The sequence below is a fragment of the Saccostrea echinata genome, unplaced genomic scaffold, assembly GCF_033153115.1.
Source record: "Saccostrea echinata isolate AGI-Se365-2 ecotype Australia unplaced genomic scaffold, CSIRO_AGI_Sech_v1 ptg000009l, whole genome shotgun sequence".
Taxonomy (NCBI): domain Eukaryota; kingdom Metazoa; phylum Mollusca; class Bivalvia; order Ostreida; family Ostreidae; genus Saccostrea; species Saccostrea echinata.
In genome coordinates this window covers 43,618,069-43,637,500 of record NW_026889758.1, presented here as the reverse complement: position 1 = coordinate 43,637,500, position 19,432 = coordinate 43,618,069, and the positions used below count along the sequence as shown (strand labels likewise).

The following is a 19,432-nucleotide window of genomic DNA, read 5'->3' as shown; positions in this document are numbered from 1 at the left end:
AAACTTGGATACCTGGTTTATGAGAAAGACATAAAAAGAGGTCCCTATAGTTCAACCAAAAAGTTGAATAATTTCCAGAAACTTAATTTTAATAAATACTTAATGAATTTCACGACATTGAGCCAATTCCAACTCCTTACTTGATAAATACATAAAACAGTGATGGCTTAGTCTCCATGAAGAAGGCAGCAGCCCCCTTAGGTAAGCTAGTATCTGTAACATTAGGATCTTGTTCTTCCGTTGAGTTATCATCTGCTGAGACACCAGCAATAAAGTCTAGCCAATCTAAGTAGTATTGTATGTCTTCTGGGTTAAATATTTGGTTGACAGTTATATGCAAGGAGCTATTGGGTGCCACTGGTAATATATGAAATGCAGAGGGTTCACTCCAACTTCTGGTCAAGTTAATGACGTTTTGGACTGTGGTATCAAAATTACGTCGATCCATGAAAATATCAAAGTACTGCGGGGCTTCCTTCACATCTACACCTTCATTTGTGTCATTTCGGAATTTTAAGGAGATGACATCGCTTGTAATTCTTGTGGAAGTAGTGCCGCTTGCATTTGTCCACGTAAATGGGTTGTTGGGCATCCTTAATGCCTGTAAAACAATCAAATGTATAAGTATATGATGTTCAATTACTTTTTAAATTAACATACTCACTAGAAGGTTAAAGACGTAGGAAAAATTCATTTAACATACCTCTGTTTCGACAAACCAGGTCGTTTCATTACCTTCCTCGCCAAAAATGGCCTGGGTTTTTGGTAAGAGAAAACCACTCAACCCTCCAACGCCAAAGTTTGGGTCTATAATATAAAGGAGAAATAAAGTTTATAATAACGTTTATAAGAACAGATATATTTGTGATAGCTGAAGCGTTTACTGATGTTGAAGTAAAGTATACGTACTGTAGTTCATATCTTTTGTCTCTGTCTTAGCTAGAGTCACGTTCAGTTTTGGGGATTCCACCACTGCGTTTTTCTCACCAACAACTTTGAATTTTCCGAGCGTGCTGATGATGTTATTTAGAGACTGTTCAAGTCTCAAAAATGTATTCTTTGCCTAAAAAATGACGTTGATGTTACAAACAAAAATTAAATAAGAAAACTAAAACCCCAGGCACATTTCCAAAAACAACCAACGGACGACGGTTTTTATGTTTGTTTGTTTGTTGTTTAACGTCCCTCTTTCACTCAGAATTTTTCACTCATATGGAGACGCCACCATTTGCCGATGGAGAGCTGTAAATTTTGACTTGCCTATACCTTGCTATGTGGGATTGAACAAAACAGCATGTTATAATAAGTTTTACTGTAGTTTAATTCTTTTGTACAGTTAAAAATCGCAAATCATTTCATTTGTTGCATTTTAAAGAATTGTTCAATTTGTGTGTTGTCATAGTTAACATTTCTTGTATGAATTAGGTTCCCCCGCCTCCTTTTTTGTCGCGTTAACTGTGCTCCGCAGTTCATCTGCTATTGTCTTGCCCGATTTTGACATCTTTTAGCTTAATTCCGCGGACCAATTTTGTGTCCTTCGGACTTAAATTCTGCGTCGGTGGCCTAAGCAGTCATTGAATAGTCCATCAACCAACCCTCGATCATCGTCCGACCATCGTCCGACAGTTTGTTAAATTTAACCGGTTGTCGGTTGTCGACATTAAGGTATTGGTTTTACGTAAATGTTGGTCGACGTTGAAAATCAAATGTTACTGCGGTTCAGCATTCGATTATCGGGCGACGGTTTGCCAACTTAAATATTCAAACTTTTAAAGTTGTCAGTATTCACAGGAATTAATGTGACTTCTCTGCATCGCATGATACTAGTGTCAGCCGATCTACACATTCAGCCGAAGAGAAGAAAAAAAATGGTAACCCGACCATCGGCTTAAATGTGACCCAGGTAAAAGAAACAAAACAAAACTTGTACAAAATGTACAAATCTTTCAGCTTATCTTGATATCGGATACATTTTGGTACATAAAATAACATGGAAATATCTGATGCCTAGATCAACCATTATATATACTGAAGAGAAAATGTCAAGGTTTGAGTTAAAAGTTGACAATACAATTCTACGTACACTATTCTTTTCATTCAACAACTGATCCTGGCGGGCCTTTATTTGTTCTGGAGAGAGAGTGGTGGCTTGTGTTGTAGATACAATCCCAGCAGTCGCGGATTCAACCATATTGGCTAAATTCGTGCTTTCTTCTTCGGCTAATTCAGCGGTCAATCCAGCGGCATGCATTGTGTTACCTACCAGAAAACTCGAAACATTGTTTCAAAATTTTCATACCTTTTCCTTTTTGGTTTACTTATAATTTTGTTTTTTTTTCTAGCATTGTTGCAATTCCGAGAATTATTATATCATTATTCAGATGGTTAAAAATGGAGTACGCTCTGGCAATCGAATCTTTTTTACTATGATAAAAATAATGGGCTTAGTTTGTACAACTGTCTACCGAAATATAACGGCAAAAGGTTTCAACTCTGAAGTTTAATTTGTTAAAAAAAACAACAATAAATTGTCAAACAAAATGTACCTTATATCAAAAGTTTACAATACAAAAGGGACTTATTTTTAGTCCACAAACTTTAAAAGCGCAATATTTGTAAAGTTGGTATCCTTGCCTAGCAATGAAATTTGACGTAGCGAATATCAAAACTAGAAAGATTTGTAGGCAGGTTTCAGTTTAAAATGACAATGATTTCTCTTTTCGTTTAACCAGCAGTCCATGTAAATAAAAATACTTTTAATCAGTTTGTAATTATATTCCCTTAATATTTGAATTGGTTCTTCGATTGAACATAAAAGAAAATTCCCTTCACTCAAGGATACATCCTAGCAAGTGATTTTGAAAATATCAAAACGATTCTTAGAAGGAGTTTAAAAATGCAAAAGAAAAAAATTACAAAATACAAAAACGAAAAAAAAACATAAGACAACGACAGTCCACAGCAGCTTGATTTGATCCGCTTCTGGCTCGGGTATACATGTTTACATACTTAAACAAAGAAATGAAACACCTCTTCCTTCAACAATGATTATGACTATAAAAATTAAAAAGGGTTGGTCGACAGCTCATACATGTAACTGTAAGCCTGATAAAAGTGAAGATAACGAACAGTTATCAATCTAAAAACATCAACAAACAATACAAATCTGTGAAAGGGCTTAAAACACGAACCCCCGGAAAGTCCAGATGTGGGATTAGGTGTCCAGGAGGAGTAAGCATGCCCTGTTGGCAGGTCACATCTGTCGTAATTAACCTGACTTATGAAAGATATAAGGTTGTAGGCTGACCTATGACAGATATAAGGTAGTAACCTGAGTTATGACAGATATAAGATAATGAGCTGACCTATGACAGAATTTATGTAGTTGCCTGACCGATGACAGATATATATAAGGTAATAAGCTGACCTATGACAGAATTAATGTAGTTGCCTGACCTATGACAGATTTATAAGATGGTAACCTGATCTATGACAGATATAAGTTAGTAACCTGACCTATGACAGATATGAGGTTACAATCTGACCTATGACGGATACAAGATAGTAACTTGACCTTTAACAGATATTTAGGTGATAATCTGATCCATGACAGAGACACGTATAAGGTAATAAGCTGACGTACATCTATGACAGAATTAATGTAGTAGCCTGACCTACATGTACGACAGATATAAATAATCTGACCTATGACAGATATAAGGTTAGACGTGGCGTCCTCCCTGTCATCTGCTGATAGACTCGTCTGCGCTTTCAGCTTTACCACATAATCCTCCATTATACTGGCAGCGTCTTCCTGTTCAGAGAAAAAAAAATTGCGATAGGTATATAATTGAAATTTTATCAATAAGTTGTTGGTAATCAAGAAGATATCTACCTTCTTAACTTGCAGAAAATATTTTAATTTAATGCTCGAAACATTCGTTTTAACTATCTAGATAGATTTGTCCTATATATCATAGATGTACATCTATATCCTAGGGGGGGGGGGGGGGCGGCGGCAATAAAACCTATTTATGGCATTGTTCCCAAATAACACTTATATTTTTCCGATCAAGATGATGATTTGTGTATTTAAATTTTAGATCCGCTATCTTATCAGTTATTTATCATTTCAGTGTGGAATTGTTGGCTCATCATGAAACAATAACTCTAAGAAAAAAAGTCATTAATTATAAAAAAAAAAAGTTTTTATAAATGCGTTGAAACAATTGAGTTTAGGTTACTTGAGCTGTTGTTGTCAGTTCGTCCTCTTTCACAGACATTTCCGCGAGTGCTGCTGCGGTCCCTTGCATAGCTTCCACGTTAGAAGGATTGATTCTTTTAAAACCATTCAAAAGAGTAGCCCGCGTCTAAAATTAAATCCCGTGAAAAAATATTACATACATCTGAAACAATGAAGATTTAAGGACCACAATGGCAGTGAGATTACCATCCAAGCAGTGGGTCTTTTCAATCGCGAATTGACAACATAACAGAAATTTGAAGAGATACATACCTGAATACGGTTTGCTTTTTCTGTTGCTTGTTGTTGTAGAACTGCTTGCTCCATTGCAAGCCGCTCCGATTCTGTAAGATTTTGAGCCTGTGCAATGGAAGCTGTAGAAGGAAAAAAAAACATATTTTCTTCATTTTTTAAATTAATATTTAGCTTATTTACTGATTAAAACCAGAAAGATTTAGAGAAATTGTAAAACCTTTACTGCTTTTGCATTTCATTGCGACTATAAAGGGGTAAAAAAGTTGACATTTATTTAGCGTTGCTTGAAAAAGGGATTACTTAAGTGGAAAAACTATGTATAAACTATTTATATTGGAAGACTTTGAAGGAATCGTGCCGATTACTAGTACTTTCAAACTAAGAAAGAGTTACTCCGAAGCTCTCGACTCAAATTAGTTACAATATAATCTGTTGTTCTAGCAACGAGTAGAGTAGTAGTTGTGAATAAAAAAGAAATACATGAGGGTTTACTGATACGTTTCATCAACACATGTATACATGTATGTATTTGAGTTTGATTTACTTGTTGTTTCAACAACTTGAGCAGCACTCAGCGCACCATCTGCCTCTTCGTTGAGAAATTTGGCGAGACTCAAAGACATAGGTGCTACTCGAATGTCAGCTCCTATAAGATATTTGTCAATTTGTCCACCAGGTTCTGTAGCAGTGGCAATGACGTTCTTTACGTTTGATGGTTGTGGTGGTTGAACCTAAAAAAGATGATATACATTCTAGTTACGTATATGTATACATGCAATAGGCAAATATTTTGACGATTGTTTGGTTTGCTTGCTTTACGGTCCTTTGAGAATTTTTCACTCATGTTAGGCCGCCATAATTGTAAATATAGTCCGGTACTCGGCACTGAGCAGTAAATGACCTTTTTGCGCATCTTATTGCGACCTTGGTTATTTAACTAATGACCGGTCTTCACGTTCCGCAGCGAGATCCGAACCCCCGAACGCAGACGACTTCACCTTAACGGTTTGCTCAAAGTTTGGTCTCCACTGTATAAATTTAATGTATGTTGTGTGGCAAACGTTTAACACAATTACGTTAAAAGTTGCTGCATATACATGTATATTACAAAAGAAATGACTTCTATTTTGAATAAAACAACATTTTTCATCTCGTGAACCTTGAGGTAAATACGATGATTTAGCTAACCGAAGAGTACAATACTCACCAAGCCCGAGAGGCAATTAAGAGAATATTGTATTTGAGGAATGTTTTATCATAGTATTTTCTTTAAAAAAAACAGCAATATATAAATTGTTTTATTGTTTGATTACTTGATAAAAACTCGTTAAGCAAACCTTGCCATCTATCTTCATTGTTTTCATTTGTTGAAGTCCTACCAAACAGTGAGAGAAGCGGAGTTGAAATAATCCAGTTATATATCAATTTGGAATTTATTGATTTTATGTTGGGGGGGGGGGGGGGTCCGATGTGGAAAAAATAAGGTTATGTTCACTTGGATATCAGATGCAGGTGAAATAACTTTTCATAATATAACCAGTTGTATCAATTTAGAAGTTTGGCCCAATGTAGAAAAAATAAGCATTACATGTATGTTCAACTGATTGGTCGGATGCAGGTGATCATAAGTTTTCATATTTATTGTCTCAATTTGGAAATTCTCGTCCTTTTATGGTCCAACGCAGAAAAAATGCTATGTCCCCCTGGAAGCTTCATGCAAGTGAATATAACATGACTTCTATAATTTAGGATCTCAGCTTGGACTTGGAACTTGGAATTTTTCAATCATATACTTGTAGTAAATGTATTCACGACAAGAAATTACATGTATTGTCCCAATCATCATTTTTTGTTCTATAACATTTTTTGAGCAGAATTCAATTTTAACACAATAAGTAACATTTATATAAATATTCAACTGAATCACGACTTTGATTAGATTCAGATAAATAAGAATTTAAATTTGTGAGTCATGTGACCCGATAGACCATGACCTTAAATAATTTCTCCAAATGATCATGAAAAATTACACCAGACCTACAGCTTATTAGAAAATTCTTTTTGCCAAGTATGACCTCTTTGTTTTCTCAGTTGAAATTTAGGTTCAATAGAATTTTTGCAACCTAGATGGAGTCATGACATTTTGAGCCTTCATGCATATACGATTGTTGTGTTTTTCAATAAAAAAATTAATGTACAAAAATTTTTTTACCCTCTAGTCCTTGACCAGTGATCTTGATTCAAGGTTCCTACATGTAATATACATCTGCATTGTGATCTGACCTTTTCAACCTTAACCCTAGTTCAGGGTCATTAAGTTTCCTTGTCATAAGGAATTGCACTTACGATGAAATATAGAAAAGATCATGCAATAAACACTGTTGGTTACGGTGACAATATCTATTCATATATCATTACCGTAATTGTTTTCCACTTTTGTGCATATGCTCCACTTCGGTCATAAGCTCTGACAACAATATTAATTTGGAAGTTTTCGGACTCCAGTCCGGCTGGAAATGGATTTTCGAAGCCAAGGTTATTACGTTTCGCTGTTCAAAAATAAAATTAATCGTATATCATAAAAATACACAGGTATTCATTCACTCAGTATAAATATTTTTGACGATACTACAAGATGGAAGAAAAGCTTACTTCCTTCGTGGAACCACGTTATTAGACTTCCTGCTTGTAATCTATAGCCAAACTTGTAAAAGCTCATGCTGGAACCGTCCTCATAGTCAGTGAATCCACTTGCAGACACAGCAAACTTTGTTTCATAAGCGATACCGGAGCCAGGGGAAACAGATACAGTAGCTTTCCCAGCCCGTGGTTTTTCATTGATTTTAAAGTTGATCTCCGAAATACCTATCATTTGATTCATCTTTATCATTAATTAAGAACCATAAAAAACTGTTTAATCTTCTTGCTATTCCTTAGTTAATGAATTATTTTTAAAAAAATATCCTTTCGAAATGGGAGTTTAGTTTGCAAGTATCTTTTTAAAGCACTATCAACTTTGTTCACATTTCTAACTTAAAATGAATTCCACTCCAACAAGTAAGCTTTTAAGCTAAAATCATATCCATTCAAAGATCAATAAATATAAAAATGAAATAATTATACGACTTGTTATTAAAAGAAAGAAAAGAGGTATTGAATATGAAAAATGATCTATAGACACTTACAAAGTTTAAATATACTAGAACGTTAACGTGCTGATTTTAAGTGCAAGTTTTATTTTCAACTTTTGATCAACAGTCACACCTGCATATGATCAATGAATGAATTATTTTATATATACGATAAAAACTTGATTTCATTTGAAAAATTAACGTTACTAATAAACCCTTTTTATGGAAACGGGAAACTCAAGGGAGAAGAATTGTTTTTTTTCCGTTTAAAAAAAATTACATTCAAAATAAAATGCTAAGTAAATTGTAAGAATAACCATACCACAATATGCCTCACTCGTTCCCCATCTCCAGGTTTTGACAGAGAAGTAATAGCTGTAAGAGCTGTTTGTGGTGAAACGTGGAACAACAGGCTCTATCGCCATGTGTGGTCCTTCAGAGCCGGTAGTAGCTTGGCTTATCCATTCAGACTCCGAGATCAGCCTTCTATTGAAGTAATACCTACTTCCCCAGGGAACACCATATAGCGTCCATCTACAAATTAACAAAAATGAAATAAGATGGCACAAAACAATACACTACTTTTATGATATTAAACTTTGACTCTGTTTAGGTACGACTATTCGTCCTTGGACCATGATGTAAGCAAACTGAACTTTATACTCCCAAGAAACTTTGGCAAAATTTGTAAATATAATGAAATATAAAACATATTAAACGGATTTACCATGTGAATTGAAGAACAAATGTACAAAAGCCAATTTAATATGATCAATCTACAGCGAAAAAATTTAAAAGGCCTTATAACGCAAAGTTAAAAGGCGTAATAACGCGAAAAAGGGCGTAATAATGTAATGAGGCGTAATAGTATTTCAAATAATAAATTTATTACCGGTCTGAAATTGAAGATTTTCATGAAGTAAACTCTGTTTAAGAAAGATTTTTTGAATTTTTTTTTTTTTAATATTAAAAAATCAGTCTATGATTGGAAGATGATGACTTTGTTGTCAAAGAAACAAATAATTTTTTTAGTGTGTGTCAATTTAGATGAAATTGAACATTAACAAGAAGTCTGTGAGCCAATGCTCATTAATAATACCCCCGCTCTGATGTGAATACACAAGTTCATTTTTGGACAGACACAGGGATAAACAAGAAGTTGACATAAGATTCATACAAAAATGAATCCCACCATATGACATGCTTAAAACAATGAGTCTGCTAAACTTTCAAACATCTGCAATAAGTAGTTGCTGATCCTGAGAGATCTGCAAACAAAATATGTAATTTATGGCACGGTCAGACGCATGGATAAATAGGAAGTTGACATCGGATTCTCACAAAAATTAATCCCACCATATGGCATGCCTAAACAAAGAGAGTGTTAAAATTTCAAGCATCTACGATGAATAGTTGCTGAGAAAGCTGTGACCAAAATTTGTTATGTATTGTACGGAGATACGCACGGATAAACAGGAAGTTGTCATCGGATTCTCACAAAAATGAATCCCACCATATGGCATGCCTAAACAAAGAGTGTGTTAAAATTTCAAGCATCAGCGATGAGTAATTGCTGAGAAAACTGCGACTAAAATTTGTTACGGACAGACACACGGACACACAAACAGACATACGGACAGACAGACACACAAGGGTAAAACAGTATACCCACTTCTACTTTGGAGCGGGGTATAATAAGTGAAAATGGCACTTTTTGAAAACGATAAATATCCACATATCAGTATATTGTGTGGTTGGAGCTGGAGGGCCTTCCAAACCCACCCAGGGTAACCGCGATTAACTTCGCCAAAGTAAACCCTCATCCTAAATTCATCTGGTTCCCTGGCATAGTTGCCTCAATTACCCCCCCCCCCCCTTTTAAAAATTTGTAGATCTGCGCCAATTACAGCGCTTTAGTATACAACACCATTCCTGATTAACAGTGGTACTAGTTAATTTACTATGCTTCTGATTTGCACATGGTGTTTGTGTTATTTAAATAATCCTTTAAATACTCTTGTTCATTTGTCAAATTTTTGACACAATTTAATGACAGACTTCAAAGATACAGCTTTCTTGATTGATACAAATGACTTTTGCTTACTTAAGAATCTGGGGGGATAAGACGTGCCATGTGCCCATGCCCATTTTTCGGCTATGCAAGAACATTTATTGGAAAAAATCTCTCAATTGTTCGAGTTTACTTAAGCATTTTAACGTTTAACGTAGTTTTCAAAATGATATGTATATTCTAAACAAGCTAAACAGTTGACTTTCATTTACTGTCACAAATGTCTAACATGGGTAAGGACTTCTATTAATTAATTTGCATATTGAGTGTTTACACTTATTGTGGAGATATTATAAAAGTGTTAACATCGTTTATAATGATAATGGTGATCTAGAAGCGCTTTTATTTAAAATAAATAAGAACGGGAATAAAAGTATTCAAATATCTATTATAATTTTTATCCGGCATTTTAAATAATTTACTGTAAATAAGTTCATTACTACATGTATATATTTTATTTCCAGTGAAAAATATGTTATTCCTATAGACATTTTTTATAAAGTAAAACAAAATTAAAACCAAAGAAAACAAAAAAAAACAAAAAACAAAATCAAAAAATCAGAGCATGACTCGAACACTTTCCTCAATAAACGTCCCTTTAAAGAGCTCCTCCCTAACCACTGTACCACGGAGTCACACATACATACCCATTTAAATAGCATACAGTTCTCTATATTTAGCAAGCGTATTTGGACTTAGAATTTTTTAAGACCACGGTGAAAATTTAAGTAAGTTAACTTAATTTTTTATGTAGAGTGGGTCTTCGTACCAAATATTTGCAAGTGTAAAAAGCAACATCTTTCCATTGCCTTTCATTAATCGTTCTGAAAAAAATGGTACGATGACCCACTCTATTTAAAAAATGTAGTTATATCATCCAATTTATGTCAGTTTTTGTGAAAATTGAGCGTGATGCCATTTTTTTTGTGTTAATCAGAATCATTTTCACTGTTACAGTATTCAGGTTTTGTCAAATTTGTATGCAAATGGTAATAAGCATTACATTAATTCAACAAAAAGTGAAATTTTTGTAAAATGAATTTATTGATTTTTTATCGATCGTTATGTAGGCATATGGCTCGGCTTATCCCCCCAGTTTCTTTGATGGGGGAAAATACAATCAATAAAGTTTCAAATTATTTTTAATTTTTAGAATACTAAATTGATAAACAAATATAGATTACAGTTTTCACATCAAATGGCAGATCACTCCAACTGCACAAATTTACCATTGAATTAGAATTCTAAAGATGGTCCTTTAACATATACAGCTGAACTTAAATATAGGTCTCTCTCGAACACCGAAACTCGAATACCATGGATATGTCGAAGTGATATGGAAGTCTAAAACACTTTTTCTTTAAGTATTTTACACTCAATATCTTAAACCCTCTGATACATGTATCTCTTTTGCGGTCCCATCGAGTTCCAGATAACAAGGTTTGTATTTTTGTCAGTAAGCATTTAGTCATGTGTGGGTGTAAACGTGGGGTCAGTACCATCCTTCTGAAATAAAACCTTTCTGTTCCTTGTATCAAGACAGAGTTAATGTTATTTATTTTAATACTCTTATTATTAAATACACTTTTTATTTAATAAGAAAGCGGATTCTCATTACATAATCAATTAACTATAAAACTAATTAGAACCCTTTTTAAGTCATCTATATGAAAGAAGTTTCTCAAAAAGTGGGTTTTTCCATCAATATTATGTATGGATCAATGTTTTATACATACACCCACTTCACATGATTTATTTGTGTTTATATAAATGCTAAATAATGAAACATTTAATACATGTATTTTTCTGCATTAAGGGTGCAACTGCTCTTTGTGTCAAAACAAAGTTATTGGTGTAAATGGTCATAAATGTTCAATAAAAAATTAATAGTGTCAATAATCCTAAAGTTTGTGAATGTCATCCATATACATGTATAATTATTTATTCCTTCTGACATCAAATTTATTAATAATCAAAAGATCATGAATTTTGTTTCGGTCATCTTTACCCCCATTTAGTCAGAAATGATTAAATATTTTAAGAGTAAGTTGAACTTGTTGATAATCTCCACCCTAGCAATCATATTACTTGTGCCACTTCTTCAGATTATAAACATAGCTAGTACACTAAATTCTTGCAATATATGACATAAGTACTACATAGAATTAATTTAACCATCAATTTGCAAGATATACATGTACCTTGCTTTTCACTTTTGGAAACTCAGATCTCTGCTGTAAAGTCACTGGCATTCAGTGACAGTTTGTATTTAATTCATACAGAGATGTGCTCATCCACTTAAGCATAATGGTCAGTACATGCATTATATTCACTGAGTCCAGTATGAGTGCATGGCATAATTAAATATTGTACAGAAAGTTGCATGCATGTATGATTTCTGAAGACATACATGTACCTCATGCATTGATCTTGGTGTAGTTTTTAAATGTTTCATCAAACAAATAGGTCCAAAAGCCTCCCAATTCATATACGAAAGGCCCTGGGGCCACATCGCTCACCTGAGAACTTTGGCTAGGAAAAAGCAGAAATCAGTTCAGTAATGTAAAGTTTAAATATAAAAGTGGTTCGGGGGGGGGGGGGGGGGTTACACTTTCTAAGGATGCTTTTGCATTAATATGGTACATACTGGCTTTACTATTCTTAAGAATAATTTTTATTTATATATCCTTTATATTCTTTTGTATATTTTTATTTATATATCCTTTATATTCTTTTGTATAACTATGATCCCCTGTTGTGGCCCCTCTATACCCCTGGGGGTCATGATTTGAACAAATTTGAATCTACATTACCTGAAGATGCTTTTATATTATTATGACCAATCATGGCTTTTCTGTTCTCGAGATGAAGATTTTTAAAGATTTTTCCTATGAATTCCTATGTAAAACTTCGATCGCCCATTGTGGCCCCACCCTAATACAGAGGATTATGATTTGAACAAAGTTGATTCTACACTACATATAAATATGACTAATCATGACTTCGTTGTTCTTGAGAAGAAGATTTTTAAAGATTTTTTCTTATGTATTCCTATCCAAAACTTTGATCGCCCATTGTTGCCCCACCCTACCCCCAAGGGTCATGATTTGAACAAACTACATTCCACACTACCTGAGGATGCTTCCATATAAATATGACCAACCATGGCTTTGCTGTTCTTGAGAAGAAGATTTTTAAAGATTTTCCCTATGTAACCCGGAGTAAAACTTTGATCGCCCATTGTTACCCCACCCTACCCCCGGGGTCATGATTTGAACAAACTTTATTCCACACTACCTGAGGATGCTTCTACATGAGTTTCATATTTTCCAGCACAGTAGTTCTTGAGAAGAAGATTTTTTTGAATAATGACATTAATTTTTCACAAATTCGTAATTATCTTCCCTTGGAAGAAGGCGTGGCCCTTCATTTGAACCAACTTGTATTCCCTTTACCCAAGGATACTTTTTGGTTGAAATTTGCCTAGTGGTTCTTAAGAAGAAGATGAAAATGTGAAAAGTTTGCAATGACGACAACAACGACGACGACAGACAACGGACAAATTTCGATCAAAAAGCTCACTTGAGCCTTCGGCTCAGGAGAGCTAAAACATATCACAATCAAGGAGACAGAGTAAATACTGAAAGTAAACACTTCAACAGTTTAAACATTTAATCCATGTAATTCATGTAAATTAGATTCAGGAGGGGATGGGGAGGAGTGGGACATTATAGTTAGGGTCATTGCTAATGTTAATGATCTTGAAAATGATTTAGATCCCCATCCCTAAACTGCATAGATTCTTGCCTTAAGTCAAGATGCATTAAGAATTCTATTGGGCAAGTGCCCAAAGAGAAACCCATCCTCTCTTTATAATGAGTAAAATATATGTCTTGAAAATGATTGAAATCCAAATCCCTTAAATCATATACATTGTACATGTAGATTCTTGCTACAGAGATGAAGATTTTCAAAAAAAATTGATGCATTTTCACTCTATGATCAATAGAGCCTGGACCTATCATCAGAACCCCCTGACCCTTGAAATTCACACTTTTGGAAGAGACACTCTTGCTCTTAGTATCTATGCACTTAGTTTGTCTACTTATTTACAGGGGGAGAGAAGATATTTTTGATCATTTATGCATTTTCACTATATGATCCATAGCGTCCACTTAATAACCATCCTGACCCTGGGTCATAAATTTTACAATTTGTTAGAGCCTAGAGGGTAAAATGCTAATTATATCACGGAAAAAATTTGATTGCATGGTGTTCAGGTGTTAATAAGATTTTTAAAGAGCGCATTAATTATGATGATAATGGCCCAATCCCTCAGTCCCCAGGGAGAATGAAATTCATAATTTTGTGTTTCCCTTTACCAATTGCAAAAATTAGTTGAAATAGGTTCAGTGGTTCCAGTGAAGAAGCTGAAAATGTTTGAGGTTAACTACATTATGAATTTATTTCGATTCTGAATAACCAAGTGCAGGTGGGTTGGAAACAACTTGAAGACGACAAAGAAGTAGTACATATCTCGAATTATCTTTCTTACTGTCGGAGAAATGTTTACCTGTAGTAGAAAAATGCTCCTCTTGTCCAACCATCAATTTGAGACTCAAGAGAATAGCGACTAGTTGGATTCATTTTTGGACCACAGTTAGTGACGCATCTATAAATTAGATAAATAAAATACATTAATTTGTTTGTTTGTTTGTTGTTAAACGTCCCTCTCAAGAATCTTTCACTTTTACGGAGACGCAACCACTCGCCGGTGGAGGGCTACAAATTTTGACCTATACTCGGCACTCAGGGCCATTTAACAGTGAGGGATCTTTTTCATGCATCTACTGCGACACAGGACCTCGGTTTATACGGTCTCATCCGAAGGACCGGTCTCCACGTCCCACAGTGGGATTTGAACCCGCAAAATAAGGATCAACTCCTCCGCGACTCTAGAGCAGACTTTTTAACCACTGTGCCACGCGGGCTAAAATACATTAATAAATGTGTAATTATAATTCAATTCAAGTGTTCCCTTTTTATTGCTTGTGTAATCGAAAAATAAACCTCTACTCTTACTTTATTTTAATAATTGGAGGATTTCCCATTGTTATGAACATGACTAGATAATCCTCCGCTACTCTGTTGTCTTTTCGCACGATGAGTTTTATTTCAACGTAATCCAATTCATACATTTCTCCAGTATAAATGGTAACCTCACCGTCAGATGCATTAGGCATTTTTCCTGCAAAAATGATTAACGCTTGTTTGAAATAATTTTATATCTTGGAAAAAAAAACAACGAAATGACGTTTCAAAAATGCTGAACATTACGAGTTGTCAAAAAATAAACATTATGACAAATCAAAAATAATATAAATCTATTTTTATTGCTTAATTTCTAACAATTTATACATACCTGGTGAATCAAGCATGTCAATCTTTGAACAACCTCTATCAGCATCATCTTGGTATGTGCAATTATGAGTAAATATCGAGGTTGGATTATAATCTGCGTCAAACGTTGGCCAGTTTTCACACAACCGTCTACATATCCATATGAACTCCATTCCACTTTTGTCTTCTGGTGCTACATCAGGGTCAAAGGTTTCTGTAAAACCATCAAGAACTAAAGGGGTCTCACTTCCCCATTGTGTCTGTATAAAGTCTCCACCAGCAATGGACACTTTCAATGGCGTAGCCACTATTCTCAGTTTCACAGAATCGATAGAAAACATTCCCATCAATTCATTCATGCTAACGTTTAACTCAAATCTATATAGACCATAATCCAGGATACGTGGTTCCAACTGCAAATACCTTGCTCCTATGGAATACACATCAGCACCTCCAAGTTCTGTGATCTGAGTTTCGTTTCCATAAATTTCATCGATTTTGAAAACCGACCAGGAATAGTAAGCAACTTTAGTTGATGTACAGTTAATAATAACATCGGAATATACAATCAGCTTCTCAGATTTTAGATTTGTTCTCATTTCAGGGAAAACAGAATCACAAGCGGGTGGCTGACAAATGTTTGGGGCTGTCAAGTTGACATAGGGCCACCAACATGGACCCTTTGTTACACCTGTGGTGTATATCACACTGGTATGTGAAACGTAGTTTTTGCATTCAAGCGTTGCATCGTAGGCACCTTCAAACATGAATGCATTGTGTATTGTTATGTTAAAGTTGTTGGGATTTGCCAGTTTATTTGCATACCATGGATCAGATGGACGGGAAATGAATTCTTTATTTGGATCGCTCCAGTACCAGTTCCATTCTGGAACCAAAGCACAAAAGCTTGAATCGCCAAACATCAAGTACCGACTTGGTTCAGATGTTTCATCCTTGAAGTCGAAAAAGTAGCATGCGTCAGAGCCAATGGTACCCGGAAACATCTGATACTCAAATGTTGTGTTCTTTGATCGAGGGTCGTCAGTAGATATTGAGATATTAAAGCAACCCCTCTGGATATGTATTGTTGTTCCTGTATTGGCGTGATTTTGGACAAATTTATTTGTTGCGTTTAAAATAATGTGAAATGTAGTATCATTAGGGTATTCATGAAAGGTGTTTTGATTGTAATATATAGATTCTAGAGCTGAACCATCTCCATAGTCCCAGTGGTACGTAACATGGGATCCTCTATCATGTGAAGCAACGAAAAGGACTTGATGTTCCAGAGCAAAATAGTTGTTGTTTGGACCACCCCCTATCTTCGAAACACCGGTGTCTTGGTCGTAATCGTAAATTGTTACACGTAGATTGACAATCGCTTCATAAAGATCATGTAAACATGTGAAATTGACATTACTTACTAGATTCCATACATTAACAATTACAGTGTAGTTACCGCCTTTTAAATAAAAATGCTGGAAACGGAACACAAGAGATTTTCCACCACCGTAATTGTCGTCTGCAAAAGTTTCTGGTAAAGCTTGTACTGGCGTTTTTGTCCCATCACCGTAGTCAATCGTATAGGATGCATTGGTTGGTCTCTCCTGGCTTTTGTCGAACAGGAATTCAAAACTCACACTTGTATTATATGTTGAGTAAGTGGGAGGACCAATATCATTTGAACAAACCAGACATATCACCTCAAATCCAGAAACGGGAATCTGCACGTAAATGGGTCCCAAAGAAGAAGAAGTGTATTCTGTACTGACTGTGTTATTCCCAGTTGCATGAGCATAATAAACACCGACTGTATCAAAATAGTGCGTTACAGACATTGGGTTTGATCGGTTACATGGAAGAACATAACTTGGTGATCCATCACCAACATTAATTGTACATTCTGCTCGGGAACCCCATGACATGCTGACAACAAGGTCCGAATTTGTTCTAATGGGTACATATACAATATTCGGTGTAAAATCTAGATCGTAGATAGGTTCATCAACGTTCAGAATCAATGGAAAGAATTTAAAATCCACCAAGTTTGAGATATTAATGGAAACATCGTATGTTCCATGCTGTGTGTAGTCATGAAAAAAAATTATTTCAAAGAAACCTTCCATACGGGAAGGTGTTGTAATAATCATGGAAGTTGTATACTCTGTTGTTATAGAAGTATTGCAAAGAATTTGGTATTCTTCTTCCGTTATCGTAGTTGGAGTTGTTATGTTTGTGCTGTTGTTTCCATCAAAATCGGATGAATTTAGAGATTGTTGAAGTAAATCGTAAAGTGCAGCACAATCCAGTTCTGTCTTTGGTTCTTCAGTTGGTAGAGCTGTTGTTATTGGGGCTGGGGGTTCCTCAAATAGGTCTGTCGTTGTGCTACTATCGTTGAAGTCCACATTGTAGCTTGCATCCGTTGCAAGAGGAACACCACCTAAGAATGTTAACACAAACTTCACAGGGACAAAACCGACTGGTTCAAGTTTCACTGGAGTACTCATAAAAACCTCGACATTTTTCACGGGATATTGCACAAATACATTATGAGTGCTAGAGTGATAATCTACAGGATTCACTATTGAAAAGTTAACACCATATATTCCGGGTGCAGTAAAGATATGTGAAAAGCTGTACCTTTGTGGGCTAACAATCAAATCCATATACATGGATTCAAGAGGTGAAGCATCTGCATACAGAATAGATGAATTAAACCGAGAGCAATAGTCCATTCCGATATCAAACGTTGTATTCTCGCCCACAGGTACGTACGGTCTGTCATTATTTATTGACAAATTTGTTATTAGAAAGTCTATCCAAACCCCTCTTTCAAATGAATGGATAGAGCTGACGAGGTTTGTGATATTTGCTTCAATTAGGTAATATCCTGTCCAGTTGTAGTTGACTGTGTTTATAATAGCCTCACCAGAACTCAATGTCCAATCAAAATACGATGTATTCAGAAGAGATCCATTCATGGAGACCTCCATATCTATATGAGAACCAGTGTCTGTCATTACTGGAACTGCCCTTGATGTTCCAAAGGGAATAGGGTCAGTATCATTGATAAAGAAACCGGAAATAGGAATCTGTACCGGAAGATTTAATACAAGCGTGCTATTTCCTACGAGGTTATATGCTGTTATCGTGAATGTGTACCAGTCTGGTTTTGTATAATAGTAAGACACAAACCCATCCATTCCTGGAAAGCAATTATTTAATACATGTCTAGTTACAACCAATTATGTATGTAAAAATAATTAATAAAAGACAAAAAAATCTTACTTCATACTAGATAAGGCCATCTTTAAAAAATTGTTTGGTTGCCCTTTCCCGACCGACTGGCAAAAACTTTTTTTAACTTCCAGGAAGCAATTTTTTTTATGTATTCTGGACAATAGATTTTAAAAAAAATGAAATTGAAATTTTCTGAAAAAATTTTGTTTTTACCTACCTACCGACCCAATTTTTTCATCCTGAGTCGGGAGAGGGCAAACAAACATTATTTTACAGGTGGCCTAAACATTAAAATTTTTACTTTTCTAGACACTTAAATGTAAATAAGGTCCAACCTCTTTTCAAAGTACTTACTTTGTGTTAGCTTTACTGGTCGTAAATTGAGAAGGGGAGGGGAATATGCGATGGTAAAGAATCCATCTGTCAACCTTTATTTGTTTTTTTTCTTTCACAATACTTCTCTGCAGTTTTTGGTTCTGCTCTCAATAACATTTATAAAGCAGAGTACACAAAGTTGCATTTACATAATTCTCTCGATTCGATTATCAAGACAGGTTTGGTAATGGTAACTTACATTAAATTAAGTAACCTGAAATTCTTTTAAATTGTTACTGCTCCTTTAATTTTGGTCCAATTTTAATATAAACTGGTAAACAATAACACTTATCAAAAAAATACATAATCAGTATACTGACTTTTCTTTTAATGTTATGAAGGATGTTTTCCGTGGGTTTCATGTCGATAGAATTGTCATGTTCTAAATTTTGAATTTACCGGGTGGGAGTAAATACAAAACATTTAGAACATGACAACTAGTTTTCATGTTCTGAATTTTGTATTTACTCCCACCCGGTAAATTCAAAATTTAGGACATGACAGAATGTTGTCATGTTACTAATACTTGATTTATACTAGTATATACTCGTAAAGTTATTTTAAATAGTGATATCGAGGTTTCTAATGTATTTGCGTAATTTCGATATAATATGAAATATATGGCGATAACGAACGGTATTCAAGCTCAAAAGTCCATTAAACAATACAAAATAGGAGCAGAGCAAACACGGACCTCCAAACATCAGAGGTGGGATC

General features: G+C 34.9%; 1 protein-coding gene across 1 annotated transcript in view; it reads right to left on the bottom strand.

Annotated features, from left to right (window-relative positions):
• Positions 1-19,432, bottom strand: part of LOC133182772 (uncharacterized) — a 52,308-nt gene that overhangs the window by 21,722 nt on the left and 11,154 nt on the right. The window contains exons 10-23 of the mRNA XM_061317621.1: positions 15,123-18,305; positions 14,783-14,948; positions 14,274-14,372; positions 7,952-8,163; positions 7,151-7,363; positions 6,917-7,047; positions 5,043-5,229; positions 4,517-4,617; positions 4,245-4,370; positions 3,706-3,814; positions 2,084-2,259; positions 910-1,063; positions 704-807; positions 141-601 (exon numbers count right to left, since the gene is read on the bottom strand). Coding sequence (XP_061173605.1) covers positions 141-601; positions 704-807; positions 910-1,063; positions 2,084-2,259; positions 3,706-3,814; positions 4,245-4,370; positions 4,517-4,617; positions 5,043-5,229; positions 6,917-7,047; positions 7,151-7,363; positions 7,952-8,163; positions 14,274-14,372; positions 14,783-14,948; positions 15,123-18,305 — 5,422 coding nt within the window. The remainder of the gene's footprint in view (positions 1-140; positions 602-703; positions 808-909; positions 1,064-2,083; positions 2,260-3,705; positions 3,815-4,244; positions 4,371-4,516; positions 4,618-5,042; positions 5,230-6,916; positions 7,048-7,150; positions 7,364-7,951; positions 8,164-14,273; positions 14,373-14,782; positions 14,949-15,122; positions 18,306-19,432) is intronic.